Source organism: Schistocerca americana, chromosome 5, assembly GCF_021461395.2.
Source record: "Schistocerca americana isolate TAMUIC-IGC-003095 chromosome 5, iqSchAmer2.1, whole genome shotgun sequence".
NCBI lineage: Eukaryota > Metazoa > Arthropoda > Insecta > Orthoptera > Acrididae > Schistocerca > Schistocerca americana.
In genome coordinates, this window is record NC_060123.1 from 488257133 (window position 1) to 488271539 (window position 14407).

At 36.5% G+C, this 14407-nt stretch overlaps 1 protein-coding gene across 1 annotated transcript in view; it reads right to left on the reverse strand.

Annotated features, from left to right (window-relative positions):
* The window catches only part of LOC124615632 (activating signal cointegrator 1), a 115696-nt gene that overhangs the window by 86795 nt on the left and 14494 nt on the right, over window positions 1-14407 (reverse strand). The window contains exon 2 of the mRNA XM_047143640.1: window positions 3320-3438. Within this exon, the coding sequence (XP_046999596.1) occupies window positions 3320-3438 (119 nt within the window). The remainder of the gene's footprint in view (window positions 1-3319; window positions 3439-14407) is intronic.

A 14407-nucleotide genomic window follows, 5' to 3' on the forward strand; every position in this document is an offset into this window, starting at 1 on the left:
AGGAGGAGGAGGAGGAGGTGGTGGTGGTGGTGGTGGTGGGCAGAGGGGGGGGGAGGGGGGGGGGGAGGATAGAGAGAGAGAGAGAGAGAGAGAGAGAGAATGAAGAGATGCACTAATAGAAGATTTGAATAAATACATACCCACAGTTTGCTGAGTATTCAGCTAGTAGTATAATAAACATTAAGCTCACTGATGTACTGAGTAATATATTCTTTAAAATGCATAGTAACCTCAGACATTAGATTAATAGACACATGCACACTACAACAGATTACGCTGTAAAAAACTTACAATTTCATTATTCTAACCACTTTTGTCACGTAATAGAGTACCAAAATGCAACAGCGTCAAAAACAACAAAAGTTGTTCCGAAGAAACAAACTCTGAATAATTTAAACACTGAAGCCTTTAAATACAAACTAGCAGAGGAGAAATGAGATTCTGTGCACTAAGTGGAAAGGTTCAACAACAAATGGAATGAATTCTATTCAATTCTGTTGAGTCGTTATGACTACTGTTGTCCTGTCAGAGAAGTCCAGAAGATGGTATGACGGTGTAAAAACGGAAGTATTCTAGACTGAAATTCCCTTCATATCTAATAAGACTCAGACAGAATATACACGATCTAAACCTGCATCATAAAAATACTGCTCTGCAGATTTTTTAAGGCAGAATACAATTAGGATCAGGAAACTTTTATAATTGAAATTGTTATTCTTACAAATCAGAGTAACAGTAAAGGAAAGTAGTCTGATAACTCAAGTAAAATTCTGGGAGCTAAATGACAAATGTTGTAAATGTCCCAACAAACTGAACATGTAACCATTCAGAATTAGACATGATTCTAACACTGTGAAAAATTCAATACTGTATTTTATATCTTTGGTGATTATTTCTCTTCTCCTAAGTTTTGAATTTACAGAGATAAATGAACAGAAAGAATGCAAAATAATAAACATTCAAAAGAAAAAAAATATTCATCTGGATAGGAAGGCATTTCCAGGGTAACTACTAAGCTGTGCGTAAAAAGGAATCCCACAATTTACCTACGTGACAATCGCAGAGGAAACATATCCAACTGTTCTAATCTTGAGTGTTTTATGCTTTAGATTCTCAGCACAACTTAAGAAAAAAATAAGCACAACCACAGCAGTTACACAGTTCTTCCATTAAGTGTACTGTTTGTTGCGCCTGAGGATGCCAACTGCAAGTATATTTTTGGACTTAACAAAAGCTTTCGACTTAGTAAACCATAAGTTACTTCTTAAAAAACTCAAGTTATATTCAGTCAAAGATCCATCCAGTTATCTTCTAGCAACATGTCAACTAAATCCTACGCAATACAATAAACTCTCAAATGAATTACATATGATTACTAACTTTCTACCCAACAGTGAAATAGTAATGCACGCTGAACCTCTGGCCTCAATCCTTGTGCATACAGGATCCGTCTTGGAACCCAGATGTGTGTGTACTGGGGAGTAAAGTTGAGTGATTAGCCTCAGAGAATGGAGGGTGGCCCAAGTTTGTCCTTTACAGTTGGAAGTTAAGTTGTCCTCAGCTGCCAATCTGTTCCACACCTCAACATCATTTTGAGATGGGTTGTAAATTTCAACACAACTGACTCCATAACAGAAAAAAGAGGCCACCTGGCCCTGACAATACAGCACACATGTCCGAACACAACGAACAAATTGTGGGTGTGTGCAATAGAGAACTATAAATGGTCAGTTCCCTCACATACTGTGGGCATTACATGATGATGCTCTAAACCACCTCCACCCAAGCACTTCGATGTTACAGTTGGACAGTGAGAAGAGTACAGTTTTAACAAGGTGGTGCAACTGCATACACAGCTTGTAATTAAATGACAGTCTTACAGAATCTGTTTCCAGGCCAGGCCACAGTATCTCCATATATGGCAATCTTCACTGGCTTCCTCACTTCCCTGATATTTTTGTGAGGATATTTCAAGTCCAAAGTATATGTTAAGTAGCAACATTGTCTTGAAGATCTGAAGGTGTTAACCAAAGAGGAAATCATTTGTATTCCATGAGAGATGTCAATTGATGAGTTTTAAGCACAGGCTAGAATCATGCACAAAGGTAAACAGCCATTATATGTACTATGTGATCTTCAAAATGTAAATGAAACAATGAAATTATCAACATAAACCATATATAGCAAAAAAGTTTTGTTGAGCAAAACTGAATAAGTACATCTTATTTGAAAAACCACATAATTCCCATGATGAACCTTGTATTAATGATGATGCACAATCTCTTAACTCCCATGCAATAATTTTGTATGTGGAAGAATCCCTAGTAACTTTTATCTCCTTGGCCAGTTCACAAAGATAGTCCCTAGGCAAACATTAAAAATAGTATACAATGGACTGTTTACCCCCTTCTTAACTACAGGACTGAATTATTGGGCTGTCCTGCTGACATTCACTTAAAAAGAGTATTGCTTGTTACGGAAGAGCATGCCATAAAGTGTTTGTGCGGCACTAATAATCAATAATTTATTTTTTATAGATATTTAAACTAATTACATTTTCATGACTCAACAAACTGAAGTTATCGGGTGCTGTGATATACATGATCACAAAACTAGACAAAATATAACTACTTCCTGCAAAGAAAAAAATTAAAACAACAGGTTGGGACTGGTACATCAACAGTTTGAACAACAAAACTCTCTAGTAAAATTTAAGAGGAATTACTTTCAATAAAATTAAAATTTTTTTCTGACAGAAAATTGTTACATTCATTAAATGCATTTTAAAATACTCCTTGTGATATGAACTAGTAGCTCATCTGCAATACCATAATAAATGTATAAAATAGATGTAAAATCCAACCAGTTTTGCTGCTAATACTTATGAGGTTTGCAAAAGCCATTGATGGCTCTGAGCAAAGAAAATATAAATAAATTTTAAAAATTCTGCAAACTTCTCAAACATATGGTAATGATTATCTTCACACTTTCCATTGTTTATATTCCACCCAGGCCTTTCCAATATTTCATTGAACCAGAAATACATATATTGTTTTACACTTTTAAAAATGTAGGTGCTTATTAGAAGTATTACTTAAAAATATACTTCATAACTTTATATGTCAAGGAAACAATTGCTTACAAATGTGCCCTTTCACACAGTAATAAAAATGTTTGAGCATCATATCATTTCAGTAATTTTCTCTCTCTCTCTCTCTCTCTCTCTCTCTCTCTCTCTCTCTCTCTCTCTCTCTCTCACACACACACACACACACACACACACACACACACACACACAAAATGAAGGGAAGATACTTACCACCATGACGCCTCTGAAGTAATTCTGTGTAGAACTGAAGATGTTGAGCATCATTCAGGTTTATCAATGTACCCAAGTACTCTTTCAAATCTCTTGGATTTTCTATTGACACAATATACCTATGGAAAAGGAACAACAATTACTTTTGGTTGTTACTATAACGGAAATACAAATACACAAACTGATTAACATATCCCACTGGAACCAAAATAGAAGAAAGAATACACTGATACACACTTACAAAAGGTAATTTGGTCCACTTCAATCAATATTGGTGTTACAACTACAATGTTCACAAAAAATTTGAGAAATTAATTATGCAGTGTGATAAAGAAAACAACAAATACATTTCTCCGTACTTCAATTCCTACATCATATTCATTTGCAAAAAGTAAATCTTCAATTCCTACGTCACATTCATTTGTCAAAAGTAAATCTCATTTCCTGTTAGCATCCACTGCAAGCACAGACAAGCATAGTTTGGAAAAGCCACAACTAACACAAAACAGAATTATAGAGGGCTTGAATAGTTTGGTATTTCTTTCTGCGGTTACAAAAAACTTGTTTCAAAATTTGGCATCAAAAACATTGTGCTTGTAATCCACCACAGTAACTGATCTCTTCTTACTAGCCAACTAAATTAGTTTCAAATCTGATGGTAAGCTACAAATCTTATCAGCTCTTTTAGTCTTCAGAGTTGGTGGTTTATGAGATAGCCGAGAAGTAACAAATTACTCATTTGTGACCATCTTCAGCTCTCCACACAGTTTATTCCATTACTTTATTCATGAGAATACATCCCCAGTTCTCAAAGTGAATATTTGCCTATGCATTTAGCAGTCATATCTTTGGTCTATCAAACTTTATGTTAGTGACATAATGTATTTCCTACTGAAATAGTTCCTGGAGCAGTTCCTACTGAATTACAAAAGCCATTTCACTATCACAATATCAACAGATTTTATCTGTTTTACATATGTACTACCCAAACCTAATGCTAAGCCATTCCACTATCAAAATATCAACAGATTTTATCTGTTTTACATATGTACCACCAAAACTTACTGCTTTATCTCTTTCACACCTAACACCTTGCAAAAGTTTACACACCTCGGTGGCTGCAAGAATTTTCCATTAGTGACATATCATACTTCAGCTCTTCCTTTCTTCTTTCTCTCTTTATCTTCTCCAGTAGTTTATATATTGTGGTAAAACCAATATGAAGTAATAGTGTAGTGACTTTTTATGACAAATTCTTAAGCTGAAATGCAGTAAGATTGTTTTCAACACAACAATATTTTTTGGGCCTTCACAAGTAATGAGATTAGTCTTACCTAATGTAGAAAAAAAAAACATTTTCTGACTCTATTAACCTAAACTGATTTCTCAAAGGTAGTTGGTATGTTGCCTTTGATAACAGATAATAATTCTGGAGTTCTCACGTGTGATATGCAATATTAGCAGTCTTTGGGAACCGTGAAACAAGTACATTTACCAACTCCATGACTGTGCTGTACAACTATCGTATACGTTGTATGCGTGAATATAAGTAGCCAAGTTTTCAGTAAACATTGCTGCACTAGAGTCACGTTTAGACCTCAACAGGCAGTCAAAATGTGTGAAGAAGTTGTCCATTAAATTCCCACAGGAATTGTGCAGGCATCTACTTCAGATTATTCTGAAAACACAATAGAATTACTAATTGGTAGACCAACAGTTTAGGTACTGCAAAAACTTGACACATTGAGTAATCAGAGGTTGTGAACTGGTTATGACACGAAAGAGTTCAAATAATGGTGCTAATAAGTTATAATTACAGTGACCATGGCAGAAGTTGAACTCTTTCGATTACACCCTAGTAAAGTATGTACACCTACACAGGCTTCATCAAACAGCTATAAAAAGCAAAATTTACTAGATACAGAAAAATGACAAGTAAGATGTGTGTTGGGAAAGGGGGTTCGTCATGTAGGAGACACACTGGACCACATATTTGCGTATATACTGTTCAATATAAGTTTTTCTGGGCTGGGGCATGATCAGTGATATCTATATGGAATGAGACACTAGACTTGGAGTTTGTAGGATTGTGAGAAAGGCAGTGTCAAGTAAGTGCAAGACCATTGGTGTGGCAACTGTGAGAAGCAATAAGAAAGGGGCTAACAGTGTAAAACCTGTGGACAGGAAAAGGAGGATGTGACTGTTCTCTAATTTAGAATTGTGAGTTATATATAGACACACACACACACACACACACACACACACACACACACACACACACACACACACACAAAAGGGGGGGGGGCGTGCAAGGGATCGCAACTATGAGGATGTAGATGGAGTAGGGTGAAATATTCTGGAATTAAGACTGGGGATTTCATGAGACATTCAATGTGTCCATTGACTTCTGGGGAGAGGTTTCAACTCACCAATACTCAATGTCACCTTTGACCCGTGAAGTCATAGTTGTGATTTACATTGTTATGTGTGCATCATATTGAAGTGTTGTTGTGGATTGAGAGGAGGGCATTGTAGTTGACAGCAGTAGTTTTAGAAGAGCACACATTGGCTTAGGTGTAGCATGTTGTAATGTCACCTGTCAGTTATTCTTGATGTTTGCAATCAGAAGCACTTTAATGGCTTGGAAAAAAGACTAGTGAGAAGTGATGACCTGAGATATTTTTATGACGATCCAAAGCTGGATTATATTGAAAAGAACTGTGTAGGGTTGATTCCAACAATAGAATCTGTGGAATCATTTTATTAGCATCACAACTTTACTTACATGATAAAAGCAAGAGAGCACTAAATGGTGAACAGTCTTTGAATCATCACAGATATAATTCAGGCCTTTCTGTAGCTCAGTCTATACCTCGATGAGAGATCCTAATTTGATTATTCGTAATGGGTCCCATAGCCATCACTTTATTATGTAAATGCAGCATACTTCCACTTATGCTGCATTTATTTACACTAGTATTTCATTCCACAACTAGTTTTGGCTATTTTTAAGCCAGCATCCAGTATTTACCTAGAAAGTCGTGCCATAGGTATACAAGTGACAGCACATTCACATTAAATGATTCTGTTCATTTTAATTTACTAATTTAATTGCTGTTGATGGTTTGACAGACAGTTGGTGCACTGTTCCCACATGCACCAAAAATTTGCCAAACCATCAAGAACACTGAAATTTGTAAACCAAAATAAACAGAATCACATAATGTGAATACGCTACCATTTTTATATGTATGGCACCTTTTCCTAGCTAACCAAAGTATTAAACCTAAAAAAGGTTAAAACTAGTTGTGGAATGAAGATGTTTAAATAAAAATGGCCTAAGTGGAAAAATGCCACATATTTCTGGTATAAGGTTGATGCTAAAAGGGCTAAGGAAGAAATTTAGGCGCAAGACAAAGGACCGGGAATGAATTTTCACTCTGCAGCGTAGTGTACTCTCACATGAAACATCCTGGAAAATTAAAACTGTGCGCTGGACTGGGACTCGAACCCAGGAACTATGACTTTCGCAGGCAAGCACTCTAGCAACTTACCTACCCGAGCATGACTCGCAACCTATCCTCACAGCTTTACTTCCACCAGAAACTCACCTCTTCTCTTCCAAACTTCACAAAAGTTCTCCTGCATAACCTTTAGGTCCAGTACTGCAAGAACAAGGGATATTGCAGACACATGGCATACCCACAGCCTGGAGGTTTGTTTCCAGAATTAATTTCCACTCTGCAACAGTGTGTGCAATTGGAAGAGCACTTGCCCATGAAAGACAAAGGTCCCATGTTCCAGTCCTGGTGCAGCACACAGTTTTCATCTGCCAGGATGTTTCGTATCACCACACACACTGCTGTAGAAGGAAAATTCTTTCTGGGAACAACCCCCACCCCGAGGTTGTGGCTAAGCCATGTCTCCACAATATCCTTTCTTCCAGGAGTGCTAGTCCTGCAAGACAGGCAGGAAAGTTAAGTTTGAAAGATGGGAGATGAGGTACTGGTGGGAGTACTGTTGTGAGAACAGGTCGCGAGTCATGCTCGAGTAGGTCAGTTGGCAGAGCACTTGCCCACGAAAAGGCAATGGTCGATGGTTTGGGTCCTGGTCCAGCACACAGTTTTAATCCGCCAGGAAGTTTAATATCAGTGCACATACAGCTGCAGGATGAAAATTCTTCCTGGCAATAATCCCCTAGGCTGTGGCTACACCATGGCTCCACAATCTTCTTTCTTCAAGGAGTGCTAGTCCCACAAGTTATGCAGAACTTCCGTGAAGTAGGGAAGGCAATGTTACCTCTTTTGTCTATGCCTTATTTCGAGTATAATTTCTATGTATGACTGAGCACTGGAACAGAAATATCTCATTTTATACGCTAACTTCCAGGGAAGATAACAAGGCAGTGTCTTTGATAAAATTTAACTCTGCAAGGCGCCTACATTCGTCTGTCACACACAATGAATAAGAAAGACTTCTCTTGTTTGACTATTACGAAATTCGACATCTTGCTGTCTGACTTGGTGGCACGTAGCACACTTGTGGAGCATTATTAAAAATAAAACTTAATTTTCTTAAACTTCATAACAGTTGCTGATCTCATTATTTTTATATTCAGAACCTGATAATTAAATTTTGTAAGAAATTTCAGATCTGGTGTCCAGAGATCAGTAGAATTATTCCTCGGCCACAAATTTTTACTTCCACATCAACAGGATGGCTCAGGAGGTAGTAGGTGGCAACCATGACTGGATCCACTTACCTGTAACCTCCGGGTATGAATAGGGTGAACTCGGAAGGGAAAGTAATTTTTGAAATGATTAATGTGTTCTGTCATCTTACTAGTACCAAGAAACTTACTTCTTTCTAAAATCAAAATCCCAAGAGAGAGAAAACTGAGAACAACAATCTGAGGGAACAAAGAGGCACACCAAAATTACCAATACAAAGATAAGAGAAAAAATGGACTTGATGATGAATCCAAACACTCTAACAGTTTTAATTTACAGTAGTTAATGTATGCAGAAATTTACCCGACATTTAATTTTCAACAAAAGAAGCCTTCTTGTAATGGCCATCAGCCCCATCACAGCACACAAGAGAGCACTGTTACACAAAAAAAGCAAAGTTTTCAATGACATCGTTAGTGAATGGAGCTGTGCACTAATTTTCATTTACACATTTTAAGTGAAAATGTGTGTGTGTGCTTTTGAACGCAATCCTCGGTGTTTGCTTTGAATTGCAGGCTTTAGCCTGGCTGTAAGCATCTCACTGTAGCTTACAGTGCATATTGTTGTGCCCCTTTCTCCATAATGTTCCAGTTCTGGATCTTGTGTGTCCCAAAAAACCTTAAGCATCAGTTTTCCTGTGGACGGCTGGGTCTCGAACCTTTTCTTGCACGGCGTATTTGGATGTTACCACTCCATACTCTGCCGTTTGCTCTCCAGCTTGTAATGATGGGTCCATGTTTCATCATCTGTAATAATCCTGTCTAAGAAGTTGTCCCATTTGTTACCATAGAAATGCAAATTTTTTTTGCAGATGTCCAAATACGTTTGTTCATGTAACTGTGTCAGTTGCTTTGGGTCCATCTTGCACAAACTTTATGAAACCCAAGTCTGTTGTGGATGATCATAGGTAGAACCGTGACTAATTTGCAGATGATAAGGCACTTTGTCAATAGTCAATCGTCTAAGAGAATCATTTCACGTGAATGCTCAATAGTTTCTTCATTTGTGGCCTTAAACGGTCGTCTGGCTCCTTCATCGAGCGTAACGCTTGTGCGACCATTTTGGAATTTTTCAATCCATTTGTAGACACTCCGTTATGGCAAAATACTGTTCTTGTACTGTACCGAAAGTCTTCAATGAATTTCGGCCCCTGATATGCCTTAAGACTACAAAAAATGGATCACTGAACGTTGCTCTTCTTTGGCGCAAATAGACAGTGGAGCAGCCATGATTAACAGCACGGCAGCAATAACGAAAGTAACCTAGCAGCTTGAAAATTCCAAAGATGTAACAACAAATAAACAAAGCATGTGTCATCAATGTAAAATGACAGTACTACCAAAATAAACAAAAATATAATTAAATTGTGGATAATAATTGACTTATGTTTGAGAGTTGTAATGTGTTTATAATTGTTGTTGTGGACTTCAGTCCTGAGACTGGTTTGATCCAGCTCTCCAAGCTACTCTATCCTGTGCAAGCTTCTTCATCTCCCAGTACCTACTGCAGCCTACATCCTTCTGAATCTGCTTAGTGTATTCATCTCTTGGTCTCCCTCTACGATTTTTACCCTCCACGCTGCCCTCCATGTCTCCCTCAATGTCTCAGAACATGTCCTACCAACCGATCCCTTCTTCTAGTCAAGTTGTGCCACATGCTCCTCTTCTCCCCAATTCTATTCAATACCTGCTCATTAGTTATGTGATCTACCCTTCTAATCTTCAGCATTTTTCTGTAGCACCACATTTCGAAAGCTTCTATTCTCTTTTTGTCTAAACTATTTTAATTATTTTATAATTACATGTACTTTAAGTTGGACTGTTCAGTACTTACTTATATTTTACTTTTAACACTTCACAGATTTTTTCAAATGTTCTATTTATTCTGTATACTTTATAGCACACTCTCATATGATTATAAATGAGACAAGTAGTGGTCCCAAACATCAGTGACATATTTGGTTGTCAAAGATGCCAAAGATATTGCTTCCTGTGTATTTTTTCTTTGGTTTGGTTATGCGTGCGATTTCTATATTTCTTTCCATCATTGCTAAAAATATAATTGACATAAAGGTAAAATGTGTAAATATTAAAGACATAATGTCTGTTATGTTTCATTTAAAAGGCTGTTTCACCTTTGGATGAGGATATTTGCAACATTTTCAATAAAATGTTTGTTTTTTAGGTAAGTTTATTCGTTCAGAATACTACACGGATCTTATTTCATGTAAGTAAAAATTTATAGTGCATACAGAATGTTTAGATATTTGTCTTAATCAGCAATGTGTAGAACCAACATGCATTGTGTTAGGCCTTTGTTTCACGTGTTTTCATTGTTGTTCATGTGTTCTAAGAATATCATTTTAAAACTTTTCCCTGTTTGGCTGATGCATATTTTCTCACAGTTTTTACATTTTAATTTACCAACTCCATATCTGTAAAATTTTGTTGGTTGTTCTGGAGAATGGTAGGTTCATGTTTGAACTGTGTTCTCTGATCTGAATCTAATTTTTAGGTTTGTTTTTCAGAGAGATTGCTGAATTTTGTCTGATATTTGTCCCCAATACAGTAAAACAATATATATGGCACATGTTTGCTTTGAATTTGTTTAAGTGTAATTTTGTCTTTTTATTTACTTTTGTAAGTTTCGTTTATTTGGGAAACAATTTTGTTGGCAATTGTAATGCCATATCCATTGTCCTGTCTTATTAAGTGTGGCAGCTTTTGATTTAATACTGTCTTGACTCACTGGATACTTGTAAACTTCGTTAATGCGAGATGGAATATAGGCTTCTTTGTGGTTTCTATGATGGCAAGATTTGTTGATCACTGTATCTGTGGTTGTAGGTTTTCTGAAGATGTTGAATACATGTGCTGAATTTTCTTTCTCAATTTCTAGGTCTAGAAAATTCATTTTGTTCTTCTCATTACATTCTATTGTGAATGTGATGTTGGGGTGTAGTTAACTGAATTGTGAATGGACTGTTTCTATTTCTTGTTTAGTTACATTCATTAGGACTAGTGTGTCATCAACATATCTTCAGATGTATTTTATTTGGTTGCGCCAAACTATGTGCTCACTGAAGAAATCATTTTCAGTTTTGTCTCGAAACATAGAGGGTGAGTCAGGAGGAAAGGTACATGCTTTGAGATGCGATAGTATTAGTGATTCTGAACAAAAAGCTTCATATGGACATATGCCCTATTGCGAATGGTTTCAGAGATAGAACACATTTAATATCACTTTTGTACTTTTCCTTTAATAACTCGAACACAGCACACTCCAACGAAAATGTGTCTCAGTACACAATTACAGTAAATTAAATTTGCAACAAAAAGGTCCTATTTATTTTTTCTCTAGGATCTTGATGAGATCGCAAGAATATTGCAAACCTTGTGTGCGACGTGCATTTGCTACTTGCTGTACCTTAAGTACTTTTTGTAGGCCAGTTTGAGGTAGTTTTCCAACTTGACAGACCGCAAGTGTCCTGTATCAAAATGTTCGTCTTAACTTCCTCTATACAACTGTGGGATCTTGTAAAAAATGATAATGAATAATACAGAAAATAAGTAGAATGTACATTAAAAGTGTTCTATCTTGGAAACCCTTCGTAATAGGGCATACGTCCACATGCAAGTTTTTTGTTCAGAACCACTAATGTTATCACCTATCAAAACACATACCTTTCCTTCTGACTCACCCTGTATATGCTAGTGTGTCAGCAAGATGGTTTCCCTCTGCAAAGCCTTTGTCTTGTTTGCAATATTGGTTCTACTAAATACTGACAAATCTTACCAACATTAACTTTAGTGACAACAAAACAAACTTTACAATAACCAATGCAATAATAGTCAATTGACTTCAGAAACTAAAATCGTAAATGCTATTAATACAAAAATAGAAAAGAAAAGACTGTGCTATGTTTCTAAAAGCAGACAAAGGAAACAACCATATTAATGAATAAACAAGAATACAATAGAATACCACAATTTTTAATAAAAATAACCTACAACGCATTGACAGAGACCAACAAAAAGATTTCATGCATTTATTAAAAAAGAATTTAATAACACAGACATCTTTCTCGACAAAAATGAAAAGTGATGGTTTATAATGATGAATCCATCAGCTGTCAAATTAGAGCAATATAAAAAATACACAAAGAAAACATACCGATCCGGCCTATAGTCAATTTTATGAGCACCCACCCTACCACCTAAGCAAAAAACTAAATGAGATTCTTAACAAAAACTATGTTTATGACAAACAATATAGAATCAAAAATTCAACAGACCTTATACATCAAATTAAAAAAAAAACATAAAAATTAGAGGAAATTCTAAATTACTTTCACTGCGCATTACCAATCTATACACTATCCTCCCAGTCAATGGAAACATCGATGTACCAAAGAAAATCTTTCAAGACACGGGCAAATGGGAAGAGAAGAAATAGATTGATTAATGTCACTACAAGAGGAAAGAGCAAGTTGGCAGCTGACCTAGTTAGGAATTAGATCATACAGAACAACATCTCACACAGCAAAGACCACAAAACAAGGCAGAATAGAGGAGTTAAATTGGCATTGTTCCGATTTAAAAGAACCAATGGCCTGGCCACTGGGGACTTTGTAGACATTTAAAGAAAGATAAATTTGCAGGGGAATTATTAGTGATCATTATGATGAGTGAAATGTACGATGAGATCTGTATAAATTAAGAGCCTTTGACATTACGGGACAGCAATATTAAAGTCATTGAGTGAGAGGAATCCAAACCAAACCAGTTAAGTTACAGGCTCTGATTATGTGGAAACACATGGAAGGATGTTGGAAGATCCTTTTGATATTGAAAGTTTGGTTGTGAGTTGTTTGTTGGGAATGAACTAATATCTCATGATTTTGTCAAGTGACCTAATACATTTGTGGCAGATCGTTTGGAGTGATATACACACAGTTGTTACAGGTGATCTTTCCTGTATATTGGTGCCAATGAGTCATGTAAAAGGTTTTGTATTTATTGTAGGTTTCTATTTTATGTTATCAGTCCAGTTTAGGTTAATTTGTTATGAACTGAGATGATAATCAACTTTTGAGGGACTGTGTGTTTAGCATTGTACTGAAGCTTATGAGAATTAAGCAGTGTGGACAACAGTAGCAGATATAAATATATAAATCAGAAAATAACACCACACGAACTGGCCTGTAACCAAGCAGCGAATAATGATTTCCAAAGAGACAAGTGAACTGATGTGGTCACTCAACCGTGTGGACAGGCTGGGTGGTTGTGAGCTACTACACAAGAATGATGAGCGCAGTAACATTGTGTGGTAATTTATTGCAAGAACTTGGACTGAAAACTGAATTATGGATGCAGTGCATGTTTTTGCTCATTTAAACACTACACTTAACTTGAACGGCAATGTCAAAGTGACGCTAGGACTGATGCAGGAATGGTGGACGTGGTGGTGGTGGTTGTCAGTCCAAAGACTGGTTTGGTGCAACTCTCCATGCTAGTCTATCCTGTGCAAGCCTTTTCATTTCCAAGTAACTACTGCAACCAACATTTATTTGAATCTTCTTACTGTATTCACCCCTCAGTCTCCGTCTACAATTTTTAACTGCCACATTTCCCTCCCATCAAACTGACAACTCCTTGATGCCTCAGAATGTGCCCTATCAACTGATCCCTTCTTTTAGTTAAGTTGGGCCATAAATTTCTTTTTATCCCAATTCAGTTGCATACTTTCTCATTGGTTATGCTGTCTGTCCAAATTATTTTCAGCATTCTTCTATAGCACCATGTTCGCTTATATTCTCTTCCTATTTTAACTGCCAATCAACCACGTTTCACTTCCACACAAGACTGCATACCAAACAAATAACTCCAGAAAGTCTTCCAACACTTAAATTTATATGTGATGCCAGCAAATTTCTCTTTTTCAGAAATGCTTTCCTTTCTATTGCCAGACTACATTTAATATTGTCTCTACTTCAGCCATCATCGATTATTTTGCTGCCTAAACAGTAAAACTCATCTGATACTTTTGGTGTCTCATTTACTAATTCCCTCAGTATCACCTGATTTAACTCTACTGCATCCCATTACCCTCGTTGAATTTTTGTTGGTATTAATCTCACAGTCTTTTCAAGACATGGTTCCTTGAGGGAGTGGGGGGGGGGATTTCATTTATGCTTGTATAAACATGTATTTTAATATAAGTTAGAAACAGCAGGGTGCACACTTATGACGTAAGTCATGTTATAGTAAAAGCACATTTCATTCCCAGAAACCCATGAAAAAATGTCAAATATTCATTTGCTTAGAATTATATGTTTTACGTATGCATGAGGCACTGA